At 35.6% G+C, this 25,377-nt stretch overlaps 2 protein-coding genes across 2 annotated transcripts; both read left to right on the plus strand.

Annotated features, from left to right (window-relative positions):
* The first annotated feature begins 30 nt into the window (after nt 1-30).
* Nucleotides 31-24,511, plus strand: LOC110045830 (RNA-binding protein 34-like). The gene is made up of 12 exons (XM_089293044.1): nt 31-259; nt 3,367-3,448; nt 4,882-4,933; nt 8,826-8,961; nt 10,911-10,970; nt 16,886-16,929; nt 17,477-17,560; nt 19,003-19,063; nt 19,453-19,495; nt 20,482-20,600; nt 21,178-21,274; nt 22,318-24,511. The coding sequence occupies exons 1-12, from the start codon at nt 83-85 to the stop codon at nt 22,623-22,625; spliced, it is 1,263 nt and encodes a 420-aa protein (XP_089149170.1). The 5' UTR covers nt 31-82; the 3' UTR covers nt 22,626-24,511.
* On the plus strand, nt 11,489-14,971 carry LOC110045829 (leucine-rich repeat-containing protein 27-like). Its single transcript, XM_020751453.2, has one exon. It carries the CDS (start codon nt 14,173-14,175, stop codon nt 14,923-14,925), a length of 753 nt encoding a protein of 250 aa, XP_020607112.2. The 5' UTR covers nt 11,489-14,172; the 3' UTR covers nt 14,926-14,971.
* Nucleotides 24,512-25,377: the final 866 nt, after the last annotated feature.

Below are 25,377 nucleotides of genomic sequence, written 5' to 3' on the forward strand. Positions count from 1 at the left end.
AAACGCCCGCAAACATCCTATTAAGAGGATATAACCATTGTGAATAAATACGTTATATACGCCGAAATGAAAAATTAACAACATGGCTTCCCGTTTATGCACGCGGTCATTCGCCGAATATAAGGTTGGCGAAATTTCCCAAGCACTCCTCGGAAAGAATACTGCAAAAAACCCAGGCAACTACGGAAATGAAAAGCTTGGTGCATTGTTTGGTTCTGCAAGATTACTCCAACCAGAATTTGTGCCAATTACTCCGAAGGTAAGAGTGCATGTTGGTTTTAGAGACTGATGGAGTTGAAAAATTCAACTTTCAAGTATCACTTTTACATTCAATATATTATAAGTATTCTTACAAACAGGCTTTAAAATCAAAAATGAGGAGGAGTTTATAAAAAAGCAGCGGTCATCACTTAACTCTAGGTTAAATGCTTACCTTACAACGATAATGACAGATACATATACACAATATTGTAGAAGCAATATGGAATGAAAAAATGCCTATTAACTGGAGAGTTTCTTGCCACTACTGTCACTGTCTGCTTTGATGGAATATTTCTGCTTTACACAATTTTTGAAAAGGAAAAAAAAAGTGATTTGATATCTTTTGTCTCTTTGTCAATGAGGTTTCATGTATTTTTGGACCCTGAAACTATAAGGAATAGTCTGTTCGAACCTTGATGATTTATGAAAAATATAACAATTATGTCTGTGATGTGTTCCATAACTTTGTACCATGTGATTTTATTTCAATAGTTGCTTTAATTTATGTGTTAATTGCCCTGAAAAATACTTAAACATGAGAAATTATTTAAATTTCTACTTCATTTATTTGATCTACCCTAAGGAACTTCAATTCTTTAAAAATCTCATCTGTACTTTCACTACATCAAATTTTAGCTTTAATTCTTACTGCCCTTTTCTGAAGAAGTACAATTCTATTAAATTAAATTTGATGGATAATATCATTGTTAGCCCAAACAATATTGCTTTAGTCAATGTAAGGATACCCTAGAGTGTAATATAGGCTTTTAATAGCGTTTGTGAGCAAATAATAGCTTAGTTTATGCATAACCCCAACATTTTTGAAAATTTTTAAGGTTATGTGGTATATGAATCTCAACACTAATTGCTCCTAAAAGCATGAAGTCTTTCACCCTATTTATTTCATCTCCATCTATTTTAATGTTCATATTTAGATTTAATACATTTCATGTTTGAGAAGAGGATGCAGTTGGTTTTAGTTATGTTTAATGATACATGTAATCTATTTGCCTTGAACCATAAAGATAATTTTATTTCTTAATTCCTCATTAGTTGCTTCAATTAACTGCTGTAGGTTTGAATTTTTACTGAATATGTTTGTGTCATCTGCAAAACGTGTGAATGATAGTTTACTATGAAGCAGTAATGTTACTTATGTAAATTAAAAACAGAAGGGGACCTAAAACAGAACCTTGAGGAACTCCACATGTGATGTTAAACATTTCTGAATTTGTTTCTTTGAACTTAACATACTGTTTTCTGTTACTAAGGTTTACAATTTAAATTAAACCATAACGAAGGAATTCTCCTAATTCCTTAATGCTTAAAGTTACACAATACCGTTGCGGGTGGCCTGCAGAAAAAATTTGTACCTGGTCCTGGGTTGTTTTTAAGGAAACTACCACAAACTATATATCAATAGAAAGGTCATGAAAGAAACGGGGAAACAGAAAACGACCAATTATCATTTGGCTGAATTAATTGGGTATCAAATGAAGGGAGTGATGTTTAAGTACTGCACAGTGTTAATCAGCAAGTATCAATCTCTCAAAACTCTTCTTGTTTTTAAATGAAAGGCCGCATGCAAGAACATCCCCTAGATTTTTTGGCCATTTTGAAAGTGTTCAAAAATAGCTGAATTTTGGCATGTAGGCTTCGTTGTACCTGAGAAACATTGCTCTGAATTTTTTTTGGCTGGGGCGCTCTTCGTTCTCGAGAAATAACATATGCAAGAAGCTCAGTTTTCCAAGCGGCATGTTCAAAACACAATACGCAATGCTCAAACCACTGTCAGCTGAAATGCAGTGTCAATAGATGTTAACAACTAAACCAGTGATTCCCACACACAGGCAAAACTGTCAGAAATGTAGTTGTTGTCAATAGTTGTCCAAAACTAATAAAAGCAGTTTGAATTCCCATTTTGAAAAGGGAAACTGCTCAGTTGTCCATAACTAAAAATTTACTATTGAGTTGTCCAGAACTCATCCCACACACTGCTTTTTCTTTTTAGTTGTCCATAACGTACATTTAACCGTCAATAACAAATAGTTGTCGACAACTGAACTCGTAAGTCTGTGGAGGCTCTTACATGTACACTTTACTGGAAAAAAAAAACAGAAATCAAATATTACTCATTTGGAAATCTCCAATTAAGAGGAAGAAAGCATTTTCATGTTTCCTTCAGGTTTTAGAATATATTTTTTTTTTCTGTTGGTGATCTTGATCCATTTGAATAGTTTGCATGAAGTGAAAGTAAACTCAGGAAAAGTTTTGGTCTGAGTCACATACGTGTACGTGTAAATATGATCATGATTGCATAAAGTTTATTGTGATGTTCAAGTGATGCTATTATTGCCAATGAAAGCAACATTCTATAAGTAACATTCTAAAGGCTGGTTTTTACTAGCGATGGAGTTGAAGTCGTAGTCGTAGTTGGAGTCATAAGAGAGCTTATGAGCTAGTGAAAATCAAAAATCAAAGTCGTAAGCGGAGTCATAAGCTCGACAGAATCGGAATCAGAAGAATCAGAATGTTTCCATTTCTTCCAATTCTGTTTACGACTCCGTCGGTTATGGTCCAGTGAAAACTAGATCGCCAGCGTCGGAAGCAGAAATGGAAGAACCAACCAATCACGAGGCCCAGAAACGAAGATCGTGATTCGTTTATTCTTCCACTTCTGCTTGCGACTCAGACAATCTAGTTTTCACTAGATCATAAGTCAGACAGTCATAAGTGGATGTGGTGTTCTGCTTCCGACTCCATCAGTTTGATTTTCACTAGATGGTATCGCTCTGCGCTTCTGTTTACGACTCCGACTACGACTCCGTCGGTAGTGAAAACCGACCTTAGAAACTCACCGGTAAGGGTAGCTCTCACCAGTGCTGTCTGACACTCTTTCGAACCCTGTGTGCATGTGACAGTCCCTTATTGTTCATTTGTGACTATGGATGTGTGCCTGATACATGGCATTTGATTCGCATTTGCAGTAAGGATCCACACAAACAGTTAGTATGACCATCCTTAAACATACAGTCATGTAATTCTTGCCTTATTATTAGAACTATCATGACCTCAATTGCTTTGCAATGTTCATGTTTCTTTTAGATGTCCAAAACGACAGAAAAGGAAACTCAACAGGAAAATAGTCCCAAGGAATTTCCCAAAGAAAACAGGAAACAAATGGAAGGTATAATCAGTTTAACAAATAGATTCCTTGTTGCTGTGTGTCTGTTCAGTAATACAAGATGATGCCAAAATGGGGTAAGAACAAAAAAGTGGCATGAGGCGATGGCCGAGTGCATTACTGATGTTCTTACAGCATTTTGACGTCTTCTGTGATCTGACATAAACAGATGCATGGCAACATGGAATCTATCTGTTTTATGCAATAAAGAAACCAAAAAGAAGGTTAATGATGTCATCTATGCTTCTGGACTCCATTAGATTATAAGTAGAGACCAATCAAAATGCAAGAATGGTAACTTAAATAAGACAAACTCTTGTCTTATTATATAATACAAAGTCTTGTAGTAGCAGATCTTGCTGTCATTGGCTTGTCTCACATAAAGCTGATTCCAGTACAAACAACTTGATCTTTTCTTTCAAAACAAGTAGAATTGAACTGCTTTGCAACTCAAACAGTTATGAAAGAGTGATCGAATTCATGCCTGGAATTTATACAGCAATTTGTGTGAATACTTATGAAAAAGGCAGTCATGGTGTAAATTTGCAATAATAAGCCTTGGACTAGTTTCAAAGGCTTTTTGGTGAGCATATTTTCGTGGTTCATGGGACCATGACATCACAGAATTTAAAAATAACACATGACACTGGAGACAAGAATGGGGTAATAACAGTAGTAAAAACTTTATTTTAAGTTGAAAAATGTGGTAAATGTTTGCACAAGCTTCCAAGCCAGCGGCTCATGTAAAAATGCTCTACTGAAAAAAGAAAACAAGAAAAATAAGGATATTATAGTGTATATACTAAATCTTTACAACTGAAAGATAAAAAAAATAATATACCTACACTGGAAGACAGATCTAGATGACATACAATATATATAACGTACCTAAAAAGAAAACAAGAAAAATAAGGATATCATATATACTAAATCTTTACAACTGCATTAACAGAAAGAAACATCAAAAAAATGATATACCTACACAGTAAGACAGATCTACATGACATACAATACAGATACCATACCTAACAATCAACTAATCATAATATTAAGTGTTTCGAGCTAATGATGCTAGAACACGTGTAGTCTAGGTGTTGTCTATGATATGTTATGATGTATACGAGAAAGCACACAATAAATGTTGACATGTGATCCTTCAAGTATCTTTGTTTAGCCTTTGCACATTTACAAATGTAATGTAGTGCAAACAGGTAACTGCCACAATCCTACCTCTTCCTTTCCACAAGACTAACTGATACTAATTAATTAAAGAGACGTTAATGTTACATCTCACTGGATTAGCAGACAGACAGCAGTCTCCTGAGCGATCCCAGTGGTGCACTTCCACACTAATGTATGTATGTGTGTATGTAATACCATGTCAGTTGACATGTACGAGTGAAAGAGAATAAGTATTTTCAACATTTGTTTTTAAGCAAATATGAAGGAATTTTGTTTCCATGCAAGAAAAAGGAAAGAACCAACAAGGTAAGTGTGTGTAAATGCATGTCAATACTTCTGACACATCAGGTGATGGTTGGTGGAAAAGAGCTAACATTTGAATATTTGATTTAATTGCCCTCACTGCTAGCTGTGCAATGACTTCAAATGCCTCTGGATTACATTTTATGAACAGTTTAGAGAAACTCAGTTTTCCGAGCAGCATCTTTTGGGGCGAATCCTTCCAAGGTGGATTTTGATGCGGCGCAAGCTTAAATGGTTACTTTTAGCAGCTTCGACAGCACGGTTCTTTTTAAATAGATGTTTTGATTTTTGAAAGAAGTAGAGAAATTTATAGACCAGAAAAAAAAAATTGACCAACCTTGTATTGAACCGGTGTCACGACAAAACAAACTCGCATCCGGCCAGTTCAGCGCCTTATATGCTTGCGCTAACAAAGCAACAGTAAGAGAATTACGTAATTATATGAATAATAAAACTAGTGGCAAATACCACGCTTCGGTGACTTCATCATTTAGCAAAACAAAGGTTCTTTTGTTTTTCGCGTGACAAAAGATCTTCAAAAGATACCCTTGGAAAACTGAGTTTTTTTGCATACCTTATTTCTTGAAAGCGAAGCACAAATCGACAAAAACAATTATGCAATGATGCTTTTCATGTCAAAACAAGTCAGTCTGCCAAAAATTAGCTTGATCCTGCAAAAAATAAAAATCGGCCCAAAATGTCACATACGCCCTTTTTGCACGAAACCCTTCAATTGTTAGTGCAACAGACCACTTATACAAAATATGGTAAATTATATAATTTTCTACATTGATTCATCATTAACATTTCTTGCTCAGCACTAAAAACCTTGGACACTAGTCTGTTGACAAACCCTCTGTTTTGTCTTGAGTTCTTCGAGATCACAAACTTAGTGAAATATTAACCCAGTGTGTGGGATACATGCAAGAGGGTGGGGCTGTGGAAAGATCAAAATAGAGGGTCTATGGACTTCTTTTTCTCCAGAAATGGAAAATCCCCATTGGCTAAAAGGCTATTAGCATGTCAAGGATCTATCACAGGTGTGGCAAGCAATTTGAAGTGGTTGCCTTTACCTCTTATAGAGCCACTTGTTGTCAAATTTGCATAATGTGACCTTAATGTTACTAAGTCAATCGTCACTCAAATAAAGCTTGCTTCTTCAGTGAAATCTTTGGATTTCAAGCAGTAATACTGTCCCGTAGTCTTGCTACATGTAATCTTACCTGCCACATCTCTGACAGGTAATCACAGTATGCAATTTGGATTTGAACAGATCTTGCCTTCAGCTTTGCTCACAAGAGATCAGAGAACAAGATTAAGTGCATGCCATTTTAACCAATGAGAGTGCTTGTTAAAATGATATACATGTACATTGGAACGTCGATTTAACAAACCTTCAGTTGGTATAAAGAACAATATTCTTCTCTCTAGCAGTAGTAAAATGTATGGAAAAGAACCTTGATACAATGAAACCTCATTATAGCAAACATATTTTGCCATTCCCTTGGCCCTTCATTATATCGAGGTTCCACTGTACCAATATTATGTAGATTCAATATTTTTTATCAAATCATGTTTAGTTAGGTTTTTTCTTTGTCTTTTTTTTCTTATCCAATATGTCATTGTTAAAAATCTTCACTTAATGTGGCCAATTAAATAAACTTTAAATAATACCGTAGATTGAAGCTCAATGGTGACTAAACTTCACTTTAAAAAAAAGATTATGAAGTTTATGGTGAATCTTTTGGTTTCTCTGGAACTTTCTTAATTGAAGGTGGATTTTGATGCAAACATAAATGGTTGGTTTTAGCAGCATTGACAGCACAGTTTTTTTTATGAAAAATGTTTTGGTTTTCTAAAGAAGAGGAGAAAGAGGCGAAAAAAATATTGACTGACCTCATATCAAACCAGTGTCAAGACAAAATCAACTCAACTCCTGCCTCGACTCCTGCCCTTTCAGTGTCTTTATCAATTGCACTAATGAAGCAACAATAAGATATTGGTTTAATTATGTGAATATAAAACTTGTATCAGTTTGAACAACTAGTGGCAATTTGCAACGCTTTGGTGACTTCATTGTTTATCGAAACAAGAGGTTTCTTTTGCTTTTTGTTCAGTAAAAGATCTCCAGAAGATGCCACAAGGAAAACTGAGGTTGTTTTGCACAAGTTATTTCTCAAAAATGAAGAGCAAACCAGAGAAAAAAACTTGAATGAAAGAATGTATGAAACTTGCAAAACTTTATTGCACACTCCCAGAAATGGGTTTTTCAGTGAACAATACAAATACAATAAAAATACAATAAAATACAACAAGCAAACAATATAATGAATTAAAAGGTGTAACACTATTCTTGTTTTAAAAACTCGTCAAGCATTTTTGCTTTAAGATTTTTCTTTAAGTTTACTGAACCTTTGCACAGTTTTAAATCTTTATCTAAGGAATTCCATAAGTTTACTATCCTGTACTGAAATGTCCTCTACCCTGCAGCGGTTTTACATAAAGGAATGTTAAGTTGTCAGGAATTTCTTGTTTTGCGGTCAGATATCTGTCCTCTTGTTACAAACTTTGACGTCAGGTAAGTCAGGGTGCAGCCCGTCATACACTTAAATTCAAAGATAGCATTGCGGAGATAAAGCTGCCTTTTTTTATGGGGAGCCACCCCAAGTTTTTGAGTGATGGAGTTATGTGTTCAAATTTCCTTACACCAGATGTTATCCGAGCCGCAAAGCTCTGGACAAGTTGTAATTTTTGCACATTACGGGTACAGGTGTTAGACCAGACTGAAGAGCAGTAGTGAAACGGGAACTGATCCCTGAATGTGAACTTCAGAGCAATGTTTCTCAAATCCGACATGCCAAACTTCAGATACTTTTGAGCACTTTCAAAAACGGCCAAAGAAACCTAGGGAATGCTCTTGCATATGGCCTTTCAGTTATCTTCGCCTGCCACTTCCCACCCCCAAATATGTTCCAATCTTGATTTCTCTCAAACCAAGTGAGGAGAGGAGAGGGCTCACCAATTTGAACAATGACTAAATTATAAACAAGTAAAAATTAGCGATAAGAAAGAACAAAGTTTCGGTGACATCGTGACACCATTTTCAAGGTCAAATGCAAAAAAATGTTGTCATGATGTCACCGAAACGTTCTTTTTTATCGCTAATTTTTACTTGTTTATGCGTGCTTTGTTTATGCTATTTTGTGTCCCAAGGCCTTTTGTCTCACATTATAATCAAGTGTATAGCTATGGGTATATAATTTTTTTCAATTTCTACTGTGAATTTTGGTAAACTTGTCAGCTGCGGGTTAATATCTGGAACTGGATAAATAGAGGATATTACACGGTGGCAAGAAGATATGAATTTTATGTTCTCGTGGCAAGAACCATATCTCACGAGTGAGCTGTGCTCACTCGTGAGATATTGTTCTTGCCACGAGAACATAAAATTCGTATCTTCGAGCTAACATGTGATGTTCTTTTTATTACATAGATGTGCTGATGACTCCGTTTTTGACAATTTTCTGAAGATTTCTGACCACTTTCTGTAGATTTGCGAAGATTTTCCAAAATTGTTCCAAAGGCCAGACAAAAGTTTCCAAGTTTTCAAACATTTCCAAAGATTACCGAAGATTGCCAAAGATTGCGGAAGACAACCGAAGAAGATCTGAAGATGTTTCGATCATACACCAACAAATTTAATTGTAGTTAAAGGGACAAAAGAGAAATGTTATCACACATGATATCTTCACATGTGAGGATATCATATCGTTTTTATCAATTTGTTATCTCTCAGTATACCACTGACTGTTATATAATAAAACAATTTATAATAGTAATTCATTGCAAAGAATGTGCCAGTGAGGAATTTATGATCAATCGCTGTTCTTTTAAGTGATGATGAAGATGAAGGCATCCTAGTCAAGAAGTCTAGAATGAAAAACAGGAAATCTAATGAAGTTGAAGAGGATCCAGGGAGACTTGCCAGGACAATCTTTGTTGGAAATCTTCCAGTGGCATTTACCAGAAAAGTAAGCAATTATTTCCATTTGCTATCAGTGTGTGTTAAAGAAACTGACACTTACCGGTACATGTACAAAATAAAGTGTAGAGGGTGGGGACAATGATTCTCAAAGATCATATGTCAAATTGAAAGTAAATCTGTGTAATGGAAGATTTTGATAAAGGAAGGTGTTTTAAATTTTTTTTACAATAATGATGTTTCAGGGACAGCATGTCACCATCATCAAATACAAATTGTTACAGTATTGGTATTGTTATATTATAAATGTGTATACAAATATATGTTATTTGCTGGCTGGGTGGTCCATATAGTGAAAAACTGTACAGAGCTCTTGGGCATTTTCAAGCCCAAGGTCACAGTTTTTCACTATATGGACCAACCCTAAGCCAGAAAATAACATGTTTATGTTTTTTCCTGCGGTAATTGGTTTCAATTACAAATAGGTGTGTTATGCAACTTTGTCACTGAATCGGCTTATGTGCCATCTACCAACGATTTGTAAAAAATCTTCATAAAGAGTGAGTAACTCAGATACTAGACAAAGAAAGATTTATTAAAGAACAGATTTATTTCATCAAACTATTTTATGTCAGTTGCGAATGACTTGAAATCAGACTTTTCTACCATAAGTTAAATAGCAGAAAGAGAGGAAATTCATCAAGTGTATTCCACAGAAATTCTCTTAAATACAGCAATGATTAGAGAGGTAAACTTGACTGAAATTGACTCACTTTTTACTTAGAATTTTATGGCAAGAGAAACACAGGATAACACACCATTACAGCTAGTGCCAAGCTACAAAAAATCAAACAAACCTCACAGCTTCAAAGTGCTCAATGGAATTTATTTACAGTTACTTTCCTTGCCATTTAAAGGTGGTGTAACGTGTAAAAAAGGCAAAAGATTGACGATTATTGCTAATTCGTTCACAAAAATAGATCAACAAGACGATTCTGCCCATCGGAGCAGGTTGGAGGGAAAATTCCGACTGTTTATGGAACCAATCAGATTACAGGAGTTATTCAGTTCGTGAGTGGGTGGAAACCTACCCACGAACTGAGAAAAAAATAATTGAAGATATGAAACTGCAATATTAAAAACTGAGGTGTGGAAAACAAAAGAATGTACACCACTAAGTGAACAGTGTCGCTGGGATGGAGTCTGTTTGTCAGTGTGTCATGTTAATTTAATTTAATTAAATGTAATTTGTGCCATTGGTATTGTATTGGCTACATGAGCTGCCACCTCTACCTGTACATCATTGAGGAGCACTGCAGATACTCCATGATTGTTAAACACCTTAAGGAAGAAACAATCACAAGCTGACCAAAAAGATCTTCATGAGCAATTTGTAATCTGAAAGAAATGCCATGAAAGCTTAAAGTGCCTTATTTATGAGATGCTCCTGACTAGGAAAAAGAGACTGACTTGAGACACTCAAGCGGACTACTTCCCAGCAAAACTGTTCACTTAGATATGTACATTCTTTTGTTTTCCACACCTCATTTTATTCTAGTTAGTTTCACTCTTTTATTTCTGTATTGCCAGCAGTCTCTCTTTTGCTTGAAATTCTTTGGGGAAAAACACAAAGGAGAATGCAACTCAAGTGAGCTTTCATGAGTGTGCGAACGTGACATGCAAAGCCACAAGCTGCAAGCAGCGTGGGCATTGGAAGACGAGCGAAAAGAGAGACTGCAATGGTTTCATACGGCATTTTTGAAGCCCAGCACTCTAGTGATGGAGTAATTCTGCTGGTCGGTCTACGAAGTTATGACACGCATTTGTCAGTAACCTTAAGTTTATAAGTGACATGCAGCTGACCGGCATCTCCTTTTTGAACTTAGTGCTAGACATCCATTTTATTGAGTTCAACTTTGCCGTTTAATTCCCTGTTGTAAATTAAACAAGTTTTACAAATAATTGGAAATTAGAAATCTAATTGTTTTTACTTTACAGAAGTTGAAACAGTTGTTTTCCATTTATGGTGATGTGGAGAGTGTACGATTTCGTTCAGCGGTAAGTGCTTAAATTAAAAATTATTTTACAGCTATTTTCGATTTTAAAACCACTTGAATGTTATTTTTACTCTGTCAAGTTTCAAAATAGCTGCAGTTCACAGTGTGTGCACCATTTTTTTCATGAACTTTTGACACATCCAAAAATGTCAAAGGCCTTTTGCTCTAGGTAATTGATCCTGGATGTAAGTGGTCAAATCTAGCAGAAATTATGAGAAACATCTCAAACAAAGTCAACAAAAACTAATTTCAAAGTGAGTGTATTTTGCACATTTCAAGTCAGGTTATGGTGTATGACCATAACTATCAACACAAGGCACAATGCTGGATTACTACTGAAAGAATGATAAAGTGGGGCTTCAATGATTGATCAAGAAGGCAGTACAGACCATTCACAAAGGGATTAGACACTGCAGTACTGCGCCGGTAACCGTGCAATTTTTTAAAAATATCTATGAGTAGAGTGAGGTTAGTGTAGTCTTGGGAGGAAGATTTCTCGGTGGTGGTGGTGGTGGGGGGGGGGGGGGGGTTAATGTAGACTTCAAATCACCTTCTTCAGGACAGTTTAACAAAGATTGAGGAGGACAAAAATAGTAAACATTTTAAGACAGTTTTTTTCACAACAACTAATGTAATACAAGATGAAAAAAAGACAATACAAAGGTCAATCTTGGTCATAGGTAGTTGACACAGCAGCGTCATATGCCCAAGTTTTGGTGCAAACACACCTGATGGCAAAAGAGCACTTGCCTGTCTCAGTAGTTTCTGTTTTCATCAAGAACCAGTTACTTTTAGCTCCTGGATAAGACATATTTGATTTTTACTTCTGGAATTGAAAGACCTGAACAACTATTGCCAGGTGGGAAACATTCAGAACTGCCCTGCTTTTCTTTTGTTTGGAAAGATGTCCATCTGGCATACAATGATTCCTCTGTATGATTTTTGCCTATTAACTCATAAAGGTCTGTATATACAACACTTTGATTGCTAACTGAATACTTTTGGTGAAGCAAAATAGAGAAGATATATGGTTTCCTCAAGCAGTGCAGAGATTGCATTATAACAAGGAAAGCTCTCAGCTTGTTCAGTGAGAGGAGCACTGAAGAATGCTGAAAAAACGATCAGTTTTTTTTCAAATTTGCCCTGGCAGCTAATTTACCTTGTTTATCAATGCCAGCTTGAAAGTCAACTTGTGAGGCTCTGGTTGGGTCATCATCATTGTTCCAGTCTCTTAGTGGAGAATTGGGCTGTCACCTCTCTGCTTCCAGGCTGTCCTATCCTCTACAAGTGATGCCACCTCTGTCCAAGATTTTAATCCTTTCTCATTACGCTTCCTTTTCACTGTTCTCCATGTCTCTCACAGTCGACCCTGATTCCTTCTGCCTTCTGGTACCCATGTGAGAGCGATTCGAGGATGTAAATGATGATCCATTCTAAGGACATGACCTAGCCACGTCCATCTCCTCCTTGCCACCTGCTTGCTTATTGGTTCAATCCGTGCTCTTGTTCTAATCTCCTTGTTTGTTATGCACATTGTCCAGTAGATCTTTAGTATCCAACAAAGGCTCTTATGTAAGGACACGTCCAGCTTTTTCTTGTCCACTTTAGCTGTTTGCCAGGTTTCACATCCATACAACAACACTGAGAGTGTGGCTCTACATTAGGCTTGAAAATTCTGATCTTGGTTTTGCTGTTAAACTCTTGTTGTGTATTTGAAGTCATGGAAGTCGTGGCAGTTGCTTTTGACGACATGACAAAAACAAATTAACACATTTCGAAAAAGTATTAACCAGATAGAAGATAGATATGGATATAGGAATGATCAGCCTTCTGACCTACAATCAATGACATTATCAAACCTGAAATTATTTGGGTTGAATAACATTGAGATCACAACTACCAGCAAATTAAACCTGAATACTAATTTTATCAAGACAGCTATTATGTAATTATATTAGGAAAATACCTTGGAACCAAGAAGCTGAAGGTGCATTGTAATAGGTTTCTGATTATCTTAGACAAAACTTTGAGATAAAAACACACAGTTTTAAATTTGCAAAAGAAGATGGATGTTGGTCATCCGAAACATGTTTTGCAAATTTAAAACTGTGTTGTTGTTTTTTTCACAAGTTATTTCTTGTCTGCTACTAGTCCACAAATTTGGAAATATCTTAGAAAGAGACATTTTTAAAAGAGTAAACAACAGTTTTTGTTTCATAGAGACTACTTGTTTATGTTTTGAAATGGCTTAGATAGGAAAGACGTGAATTTCGTCATAGTAGCGCTTTAACACCAAAAGGTAATAAAAGGTAATCTTTTACAGGTAGACCTGTAGCTTGTTATCAATCATACTGTTAGTGCACTGATAATTCCATATTCCATTAATGGAAGACAAGTCATTGAAAAGTAGATGAGAAAACTTTGACAAGAAGCTGGAATACACAGTCTTTATAATTACTGATGATTATACAGATTGAAGCAAACTAAGAAATGTTTACATAAGGATTTCTGAATTAAAATGCCCAATTACACACTCAGTTAACTATTCTCAAGTATTTTTTGTGTTAAATACCTGCTGCCAGTGGATTACTAATTTTTGTGTTCATAAAAAACAGGTTTTCATGATATTAATAATTTACGAACCTTATTGTAGAAATGTTTTGTACACTGGTTACTAATAATTATTTTCAGCATTAAAGTAGATAAAATTACTGATGGCCAGCTGGTCTGCTGTATGTGTACACATGAAAAAAGAAAAGAAATTAAATATTTGGCCTAATTGTGTTCCCTGACAGTTAAATTTTTCTGTTCCATTTTGTACTGATCGAGTAAGGATAGAATTCAATTTATGGTAACAGTTCTTGTTTGCAACTTATATAAAACAAAGTTAAATGCAGTGGTTCATTCCCTGAGCTTATTTTCTTTTCATAATTGTCTATTTATCTTTTTTCCTCTCTTGAATGATTTTTTCATTTTTTTCTGAGACACAAAAGTTTACTTTTTTCAAGAACTGGAGTCTGCACCCTGTCCCATAATTTATCACATAAAATATTCAACTCAAACAGTAAGTCATTAATAATTGATGCACTTTAGAATCTACTTCAGTTATTGTAGTTTGAGTAACATTGTTGCAAGCTCTCAAAATGATAAGTTCTTGAGAAACAAAATATTGATCAGCTTAGCTTTATTAATTTGTCACTAACATGGATGACCCTGACAAAGACAGCAAGGCAATCCTAAAATCATTTGAAAGCGTAGCAAAGAAGGGCTTTGATGTTTTGGATTTAAACAGAAATGGAATCCAACAGATTCCACATGGATTGGATGTACTTGATCTCTCTCATCTAAAATATCTTTACCTTGAAGGAAACACAATTTGTCTCATACCAGGAGACTTCTTTACTTGTCTTCATAGTCTGGAGTGGCTTGATCTAAGAAATAACAAAGTTCAAGAAATCCCAAGAAATGTTGGAGAACACAAGAATTTAAAAACACTGTTGCTAGGTAGAAACAAGCTCACTTTTCTCCCAACTGAGCTGGGATTCATTAGAACATTAACAGGACTGAATTTATCTAATAACCCTCTGGAAGATCCCCCGCAATTTGTGATTAACAGAGGTGTTCATGCTATCAAACACTATCTATTGGCAAAGCTTAGGTTAAACCCAGAAGACTTTCAAAGTGATGAAGGCGAGTCAGATTACCAAAGTGCAGAGTGTGAAGATAATAATTTACAAACAGATTACAAGGAGGAGGCCAAAGAAAGCGAAGGCAGTGATGGTCAGATCACTGAAGGGGATCCTACGACACAGCCACCTTTGTGCTCAAGAGAGGTGATGTCTTATTATGGTGCACTACTTGGTGACATTCCAAAGTCATACATCTTTAAACCGTGGAAAACTGGAGTCTTTTTCAAAAAGGAAGAGAACAGTAATCTTGAACTCAACAGTGACTGATGGAAAGCAAGTCAAAAAACAGTAACTACTTGATGATGTTCTAATTCTGGGGGGGGGGGGGGGGGGAAGAGGGGGAAGGTGGAGGGGAGGGGGACTCCCATACATAAGGCTATATGGATCTGTGCTGCTGTGAAGGGTTTTGTTTTCAGGCAGTTTAGTCTGGGATAGGTGAAGATAGGGTATAGAAAGCAGACAGTTTTGGTCTATAATAGGGTATAATTTATGGGAGAAGTGGCCAGGGAATAAATAGTTTAGTCTAGAACAGGTTTCTTTTTCCCCAGGTTCTACAATAGCAATTGCAACTCGAAAGTGAGGGTTGGGGTTTTTGGTGCCTAGTCTAGAACAGGGTTGCAAAGTAAAGGTGAACATGGTCTAGTATAGAGCAAGGGTTTCAGTATCCCAGCGGTATACCCCTACCCACCTGCTGTACCCAAAGGTTAACAGGGTACCCCTCCCCCGGGTGTTCTATGCTTCTCAAAAGCCCTATGTTTGTAGACAGTCCTGATTGAAGGACCTTTATCACCTGTAGAGCACCAATTTACAGGAAGAATGTTCCACCTGAGCCATTTATCCTATGAGAAGCATGAATTCCAATGTTGTCAATTGAAGAAGACATGCAAAGATATGATCTCAACTAAATGATAGCCAGCTTGACTTTTGCTTGGTTTTCATTTGATTTTGATTGACATTAATTTTGGAAAAAAAATTCATGGAGATGATCAAACTAGCAGACTGCTTGAGCGAGCGAACAAGCGAGCAAGCTAGTGAAAGAAAAATCTCAAGGAAAGTATTGATCAGCTTTCAGAAGAATCTACCTGATGCTGAGTTGCAACTATGTCATATTTATGAGAACTGAAGGAATAGAAGGAATGCCTATGAATACATCCTAATGAATTTGGTTGGTTTATGTTGGTTTATGTTACTTTCTGTCAAAGATGATAACTTTCTTATAAGCTTTTGCTCATATTTTCTGAATGTAGTATGCACAGTTTACTTTGAAATAAATGCACAACTTATCACTGCCCTGACAACAGTAAAATATTTTTGGTTTGTTAACAAGTCCATGGTTGTTGCTTACTGAAGCATCGCAGTGAGCATTAGGGAGGAATGGTGCAGTGGTGAGACTGTTCGCCTCTCAGTCTGTCTCACAAATGCAGTCTGTGCTCAACTCTGCTCCAGGGTCATATGAGTTTGTTGTTGGTTTTCACCTTGCTCCGCGGTTTTTCTCAGGGTACTACATTTTCCAAGTTCAGCAGGGTATGTATAGAGGACCTGCATAAAAACCAGCTAAGGCTGATGTGGTTTCTCAAAGTATTCTAATTTAAGAGTTGAAATCATATCCTTTATCCCCAGAGGGTGAAATTCTCTCTCTTTGAAGTTGTTAATTTTTTTTTTTTGGAATTGATTTGCCATCAAATAAATGTAGTTTTTTCTAAAGAAAAGCTTGAAAGAACACAGGTTCGATAACTTTTTTGACTAGAAACTTTGCCATAATCACATATTAACCTAACCTGGGCAATGGAGATTCCATTCTCTTTATGCTCTTAAAGAGTAAAGGAAACCTCCCCCCATCACTGCTTAATAATTTCCTATTGTAGGAATTACGTCAGCCATGCTTTGTCTTATGAAACATTATGCACAATAAGAATAATTGATTATTCAGCTGTTTTCTGTTTTTGCAGTGATGCACTTGCATATTATTAATTGTTTGCAGAAACTACAAAACATAAACTTTGTTAAGTTTTATGACAGCATACTGAGCAACAAGAATTACAACAACGAAACCAAAATTGAGTTTATTCAAACCAAACTTCTCTGACTTAAAGACAAGACTACACTACCTTGCACAGGATTTGCAAATTGTAAACTAGCTAATCATTGTGGCACAGCTGGCTGGTAAAGAGGGCCATATTCTAGAACTTTATTTTAGCTATTAGTTATTGAGTTTCTTTTTTCACAGGCACTAGCAAAACCAGATTTGTCAAGGAAAGTGGCCATGAAAAAGTAAACTTATTAAGTTAATTATTGATCATAACTGAGAGTTTTCCAGTCCATGTACAAGTCAAGTTATTGAATGTAAACTTCATGCCCTAAAGATAACAATAATGAGATAAAAGCATTTTCTTATTCTACATTTCAAGATTTACTCCAAAACCACCACTGTGTTGAAATATTGGCACCTCCTTGACAAGATCTTTTAAGACATTTGTGTATTTCCAGACATGGAATACAAAATATGAAGATTTTGCTATAATAAAGATCAAACCTTTGTCAATTAAGTGACAACAAGTACAAGAAATAAGGTTATTAAAATTCAGCGGGATAGTTAGAGGTTAAGAAGACAGAAACAATAGAAATGAATAACATTTGATGCCATGCTTAATTTCAATATATTGAAAATAGCTAATTGCTTTTGAAAGATCTTTATGATGTGATTGAGTAAGTTACCAATGGAATACCTGTAGTGATCAATATTGACTCACTAAATATGAAATATTTGTTCTGATCAGTGATTTACTAACAGACTGTAATTTCATTCATGTTTTCACAGGAGAGAGTTTCATTCAGACAGACACAATATCAATGGTTATGTTGTCTTCAAAGAGAAGGAATGTGCTGTCAAATCATTAGACAGGTATTAAGATTTAATGTATTCTTTACCTAAATGTTACATTTTCTTGCAATTGTTCTGGATGTGATAGCTAATTGCCTTCCTTTCTCAGGCATACTTCTGTTATTTAGCTAGTTCAACCTCCACTAAAGAGATACCAACTTTTGCTTTACACACAGTCATGTGCTTTTTTCTAAACTTTTTCATGGCTGCATTAATGCTTGATGCAAATGTTTGCAATTGCTCTTAATCTTAGTTCAGTACGCAAGGAAAAAGAAAAAATCTGTGGTAAGACTGGGCAACTTACAAAATTGCTTGTGGAATTATTACTAGCGACAAAACAGTGAATAAGAACACAAGTCATCCCGTGACAGCCCCCCCCCCCCCCCAAAAAAAAAAAACTGTAAAGGAGAAAGGTACTAGAAAACAGAACAATTCCATATGATTCTTCAGGTACCCCTCAGTTTATTGTCGTGATTGTGTGCTAGAAATGACTGACAATGACCCAAAACTATGTGCTTAATAGTTGGTAGTGCTGAACGTCGTCGTCGTCGTCATCGTCGTTGTTATTATCATTAGTAATAGTAATTAGACGGAGTGGAGTACAATTCAGGGGTAATTGCACAAGGCTGATTTAAAATTACCAGCATGATTACTCCCTGAATTGTACAACACAAGGTCCAATTACTAATTAATCATAACTATAACAAATTTTTGAATTAAAAATGTCTTTTGAGAACTTTTGTTGAGCAAAAAGGTCTGTAGCACTTTTCATAAGTTTTGAAAACTTAGGAAACATTACAAACAAAAGTTATTAAAATGCGTGTAATTGACGTGTGAATCACATGGGTTCCAATTATAGGTTTTCAGTTACAAAAAGGTAAAATTGGATACCTGTATGTGATCTTGCGCCAAATACATGACATAATAGGCGCACGGAGAACCAAACACGATCAAGCATTTTGTTATAGAATGATTATTATGATTATTGTTATTGTTATTATTATTTTTGACATATAGAATAAGAACATTTCAGGATAAAAAGTAGCAATATTAAAACATGAAATGAAATGTTTTGAAATATTTTTCCAAATCTCTCATTGGATAGAAGAAGGGTAGAAAAATCTTGGAATTTAGTAGATAAATAGAGATATTCTTGTAAGTTATTTAAAGAACCTCACAAGTCAAGTGGATGGTGTTTGTAGAAAGTAGAAGACGAAGTGTAGGTTGTAATTTTGAATACCCTAGACTCAAAAGAATAGACGAGAGAGAAAAGAGATTTTCTTTAGCAGTTGAAAATTCTGCCGCAGATTCACAGATGCTAGATCTGTACTGTTTTCAAGATATGCTGTATTCTGTATACATAATAAAATATTAACTACTTCTCGTTATTAAACATATTTTGCCACAGTGTGGATTTAGTATACACTGACGTTTGTGATTGTATCTTTTCTCTTTCCCTTTAGCAATGGCATGGAAGTTGATGGTTTTCATATCAGAGTTGATTTAACTGGGCAAAACAAGAAGGTAGAAAAACAGAATTGTTAAGTTGAAGAAGCGAGTAGAAATGTGTTTTTACGGTTTTGTATTTAGATTGTTCACAGTCCCCTATTTTTCCATGAGATCGTATCGATCATTGAGTTCGACGGGCCGCCGTCTTGGTCTCTTGATGCAAGCAAAACTGGGGAGAGTACAAAATGCCTGTGGGTAGGACCGCCACTACCCACCAGCATTTTGTACTCTCCTCAGTTTCACTCGCATCCAGAGACCAAGATGGCAGCCCGTTGAACTCAACAATCGACATCTACGATCTCACAGAAAAATAGGGGACTGTGAACAGTCTATTTTGTATTGGGTTAATCATTTAAGTCTTGCTTTTGTTGATGCATGGATCTTTTCTATTTTTATGTTTTCAGCATGATCATACCAGGTCAATCTTCGTTGGAAATTTACCTTTTGGTGAGTCAACTGGTTCATTCCACCTTTTTGTTCCAGGCAATAAGCAACTTTCGTTCTTGTATCACTTAGCTGTACACTCTGGTAGATTTGTGTTAAACACTGCCAACAACCGCAGAACACCAAGTAACTGTCCTTTTGGTTTGGTATCCTCTCAAGCGTCACAGCAAGAGTACATTAAAAACCCTCTATCTCCGGTTCTACTTAGTGAAAAATGAAAAATAAAGCAATGAAATGCTTTCTGTTTGAAGTTATCAAATTTTCTTTGATTTTATGCACTGTTGATAAGGAGATAAATTAGTAATGGATAACCTCTTTTATCTCCTTTTTGCTTTTTCTTTGGAAATACGAATAAACAGTTATTATTATTATTATTATTATTATTATTAATTATTATAACTGTATCTTGAACGAAATTCTCAATTGTGATTGGTTCTCCTCGTGCCTATTTGTCACGTAATGGGCACACGATCATGTGGGTGTCCAATTACAAGTATCCAGTTTGAACTTTTTGTAATTGGATATCAGTAATTGGATACCGACGTGATTCATAGTACATTTTTCAGCTTTCCTTGGCCCCTTTTTGGCTCAAGTTAGCGGGAAAAGAGAAACCTACTTAAATTTTTGGCCTTTTTTTGAGACCCATCGACCTCTAGGAATTTCCAATAGTCTTCTGTGTCCTCTGTGAGGTGGGTACATGGATATTTTCTGGAACTGCACAATGTAAGTAGAGGCTGCATGACTCTCCTTAATCGCAGTTCTTGTAGTAGGGTTAACTCTAAGAGAGCTTGCTTAAGGCTAGTATGTTTGCTTGTATGAGTGCTGCAAAAAATACTGTTAATTACTGAATCAAAAGAGTGATCACATATCTTGCCCGAGTATACGATTTAACCTGGATGGTGGCTCGGATCTTGACTAGCATGTCAAGTTTCACTATTCAGACTTTAGCATCAGGTGAATAAACATTAATCTGGCTTTTGATCCTGCAGATACAGAGGAGGAACCCTTGAGACAAGTCTTTGCTGAATGTGGAGATGTAGAGGATGTCCGTATTGTAAGAGACAGTAGAACAGGTGCTGGCAAGGGGTTTGGGTTCATTCTTTTCAAGGTAACTTGAAGGTCATCAGACCAGTACCTAATACTGTGCACAGCTCTTTAGACCATGTCAATGTTTTTTGATCTCATTTTGGGTTTTTCATTTTCTTGAATCATGCCACAGGAGTCATTTGGACTTTTTTTTAAAATTTATTCTGCATGAAGATCATGATATTTGTATAAAGTATAATCAACTCTCTTGTTGTTAAAAAATTCATGTTTTTGAGTTCATCATCTGCTAAGTACTTCTTCAACAGCACTTTCTTATCCCTGACTTAAAACTATAGTTTGTGGTGAATTATCATAGATTATGGGCAATAATTGTTCACAGGGTCAGTACACACAAGTACATGAATGGTGTATACAATCAAATGGGTGAGCATAATTTGGTGGAACATAATCTGAGAATTTTGACCCACACTTCAAACCACTTTGCAATCATGGGACAAGCTGAATAGTGATGCATGGGTTTTTCTCTTTCATTTTAAATTTTCACAGAATTTTCAGAAGGTATGAGTAAGATTTCCTGTTGCTGTCTAAATTTGTAGCATGCTGCATAAATCATAACAATATTGGTCTTGTGTTTGTAGGAAAGAGATGCAGTGATGTTTGCTTTACAAAGGAACAAAACAGAATTCCACGGTCGACAGTTACGAGTCTTTCCGTCTTCAGAAAATCCACAACTAGGTATGGCCATGACTATGAAGTTATTAAATTTTTAGTGAGCTGTGAAAAATAAGCTGTGAGCTGTGAAGTAAATGTCAGTGAAACCTGTGCAGATCTTCTATCTTTACAAACGGATAATAGACCATTCCCACAATGGGGCTTTCAAATGGGTTTTCATTAGGGCAATTATGTGAACATACAGTGAAAATAACATGGTTAAAAATCTTGCTGGCAAGAGACAGACCAACTGTTGACTTACAAACATGGACCAACACCAGTCAGCTAGTGATCGGAATGGAATTTGAACCTGTGACCTTCAGAATTTATGTTCAGCACTCTCACCACTCGGCCATGCCAATGCTGCTTCCCAAAAGTCTATAATTATTACTATATACTGTATGTTATTTGATGTTATTCAGTTTACTATTATGTATGGTATATTGAATTGCTGAAACTTTATTGTTGGAAATGTTGAGGGCTGTTTTGTTTTGGGTTTGAACTCATTGTTAATTTTCTGCATGGCACTCACACAATATACCATCTACTGTAAGTTACACTTATACAAATCACATGGAAGTCTCAATCTCTATTGTGAGATAACTTTGGATATTTTGACCTGATTAGAATGTGGTCACTGATTGGTCAATGATAGGGGTCACCCATAGAGCACATATATATACAGACTTGACAAAGTTTTTCGTACTTTCTGACTATCAACTACAGAACAAAATGCAAACAATGCTAAAAAATCCATGGAACAGAATATGTGGATACAAAAGTGATTAAAAATGCAAGGACCAAAAGACTAAGTGGTTTTATTCACAACTGAATTTGAGATATGTTCAAGAGCTCTTTACAACAGTGTAAGCATGCATTTTTTTGTCATATACAGAATAAGCAAGGGAGAGTGAAGTGTTGGTTTGTTAGTGAGGCTAATTTAAATGCATACAAAAGAATTTTAAATTGGCAGCCATTTATGAAAAGGGTCTATACAGAAGATATATTTGATACTTAGTAAGTGAATGAATTATACATCTTCTGTTGTTTTCTTTTTCTACATGTAGGCCAGTTTAAAAGATCCAAGAAAGGTAGACCTGGATTGTATTCATTCAGTGGAATAACTGCCAAAAAAACATCAACAAATGACCACAAAGGAAAAAAGAAGCAAGTAGTTATAAAAGGCAATAAGGATAATCAAGGCTTTGGAAGAATGTCTGTGAGGAACAACTACAAGCTGAGCAGCAAGAACCCAAAATTTCCAAACTGTGGGAACAGTAAAATTTATCATCACAAAAATAAAATCAGGACAAGTAAGATTTCAAAGCAAAATAAGAAACAGAGCAAGAACGAAACTACGGGTACTAGCAAATGATCAGTCTTTTTTACCTCTTTTTTTTTTTTTCGTTGAAATTGTTACTTTTGTCTGTTGCGACTTTTATATGTTGATTATGATTATTGCTGTCTATGTTATTTAATAATTAAATCATATCTGTATCGCCTTCGGCCTAATTAGTTTCAATTATGTTGCAAAACATTTTTCATGTAATATATCAAACACGAGAGACAGCGTTTCATTGGGATATCCAGAGAGTTGAAAATACGACGCACTGTGGAGTATATTTGACGAAATGCGAGGTGTTTGGATGGGCGATGAAACACTGTTGCGAGTGTTTGATATATCTTCTCAATCAAAACAAAAAATAAGGAGTAATGGGAGAAGTAAAATTGTCAAATCTATGCTAGGAAGAGGACCTGATTGAGAACATATCCAAGTACCTCTAATGATTTCTTAAGGTTTCCAAAGCTTTTGAAAATGTTTTGAGCATTTCCTACTCTCATTCACAGTATATGTTTTGCCAAACATAATATGCTGTCACCAATACATTTCTGTTTAAAATTAGACAGTTCTAGAGAGTGTGCCATCATTCACATGTACTTTTGTTTCTTTTCTTACACTGATTCAACTTTGGATAAGATTTTTCAAAAGTGCATTGGTTTATTTGTAAGGCTGAAATATTGCTCAAATTTTTCAGCTAGCTAGGCGTGAGAAAGTAGTTGGTAGGCATCAGTAGGTTAGGGAACAATGTTTTTGACCTACAGATGTGAGACTTGCATCTCAGGCATGACAGTTGGCAGGTATGGAATGAGTGTTTCTTGCATGCTCTGGTTTTGCACCAGGCTGCATTCGACAAAGACAGCTTGGAACTGACCAAATTATTTACCAACTAGTATCCTACTAGTAATTAGGCATTACAGGTCTCGCATATTGATTGCAGTATACACAAGCAAAAATGAATACAGTCTCTCTCTTTCTGTACTTAATCTATTATTTCACATTTGTTCAGTTACAAGGTAGAAAATAAAAAACCTAGACAGGAGTTGATACCACTTTGAATCAAGTAAACCATGTCTGCGGAAATGCTTTAAGTTTTCAAAATGTTCTTGGCGAATATAGCCAAAACCACCCCCATCCAGCCCCCCAACCCCAGACAGGAAACAACCATTTAGTGTCAGATTCTCACTCTTTGGGCAAATATCAACTTGAGAAAACTAGCTGTTATACTTTATTAAGGAATCATAGTTAAAAGCAGTTTTGTTTGTAAGCAATGGTTAGTGTTTCATCATCATCGTCCTTATTTTTTTTTTCTCATTATAATTATGAATACATTTTACATTACATTTTTAGTTTGTGTTCAACTGATCCAGAGGTTTGAAGTTTAAAGGATAATGCTTATTAATTCTTAATCTTGTTTAAAAGCTGGGCATTTGTTTCTGCTTATTTTTTTCTAACAACATATTTGTCTTTGTAAAGCCTGATTGGGGAATATGGCAATGTGAGGTCATCCATTTCTAAAAGGTGGCAGTGCAGGATTTAGAGATAATAGACATGCTTCCAACATCCCCCTTTCATTGGACTGTTAACATTATAAAGATGTCCAGTTCAGGGCAGATTGGTCATTATTATCCTTATCACTGAGAGAATAATTCTGTTTGTAAAAATCAAAATATTAATCAAAAAATGTGCTAAGGAAGCATTTTTATTCATTCTCACACAGTTTGTTTGGACTATTTATCATGAAATAGAACTTAATGATGTGTGTTTCTGGTGTTTATTTTATCTGTGATGGTAAGTTTATCTAAACACCTGTTATAGTGTTTGCTCTGAGACAGAGGTATTCCAATATTAGAGTACCTACAAAAACCCAGACTTGATTAAGGTTGCAAAGTTTGCACAATAAAGCTTAATGTTTTCTGGTAGCTGTGGTCAAATTACTTTGTACTGGTAGGCTATTGGGCAATTTTGAAATTAATCCCCGAACTGCGGTCCTTATCTTTTCTCCAACATGCCCAGAGTGGATCCCAGAGAGAGAGAATCTAACAAGTCAAAGTTCATAGTGGAAGTTGTTGATGATCAGTTTCCTGCCTTATTCCTTCTCCTCCTCAGATGGAGTTTCCATGCAAGGACTGATGTAGTCCAAGCATAACACATGTATGATTCAGGAAGGCGGTGTTTTGGTTTTTCATCTTCTTGTTCAATTTCAGTATTATATGACTGATTCTTTTATTTGTTTTATTTTTCTGCGAATCATGAAATATTGAATTATACAATTCTGTTCTTGCATTACATTTGCAAAAGGAAATTCTGGAATGATTTATTATTAATTCCTGATTTTATTGATAAAATTGATAATCAGTTAAATATTACCTTCTTCTGATTTCATCTCCAATCTTCTCCCTTTATTTGTTTTTCACTTACTTTTTCGAATTAAAATTAAATTCTCGCTATTTTTCTCAAGTAACTTTTTTGGTTCCTGTAATTTTTTAGGTTTTGTAAATTTTGTTTGGCTTTGTGCATGCAAAAATTAAAATATTGTTTATTTAAATAAAAGGTCACTACAAACCAACAGTGAGCTTGTGACAACGATTATGACAAGTTAGTAAATATTAAATCAATAAAGAAAAACACGATGAGTTACTTCTTCGTTGAAGCCAGCGTCTGCTTGGATTAATTAAGTTTCCCGCGAATACGAACCAAGCGGATGTTATTGTGGTGCCGGAAGTAAAACAGCACAATGAAAGTTGTCAATTTCGCCTCCAATCTGCCAAATATGGTGTGGACCAAG

This window comes from Orbicella faveolata, unplaced genomic scaffold, assembly GCF_042242905.1.
Source record: "Orbicella faveolata isolate gen_17 unplaced genomic scaffold, um_ofav_v1 contig_24, whole genome shotgun sequence".
NCBI classification, from domain to species: Eukaryota; Metazoa; Cnidaria; class Anthozoa; order Scleractinia; family Merulinidae; genus Orbicella; species Orbicella faveolata.

Bases quoted from the DNA above. Each gene is read 5' to 3' on its own strand.
- LOC110045830 (XM_089293044.1), top strand. From the start codon at position 83: ATGGCTTCCCGTTTATGCACGCGGTCATTCGCCGAATATAAGGTTGGC. The intron at 3,449-4,881 runs GTATAATCAGTT...TTTGTTTTTAAG, and splicing joins AAACAGGAAACAAATGGAAG to CAAATATGAAGGAATTTTGT. The intron at 20,601-21,177 runs GTAACTTGAAGG...TTGTGTTTGTAG, and splicing joins TTGGGTTCATTCTTTTCAAG to GAAAGAGATGCAGTGATGTT.
- LOC110045829 (XM_020751453.2), top strand. From the start codon at position 14,173: ATGGATGACCCTGACAAAGACAGCAAGGCAATCCTAAAATCATTTGAA.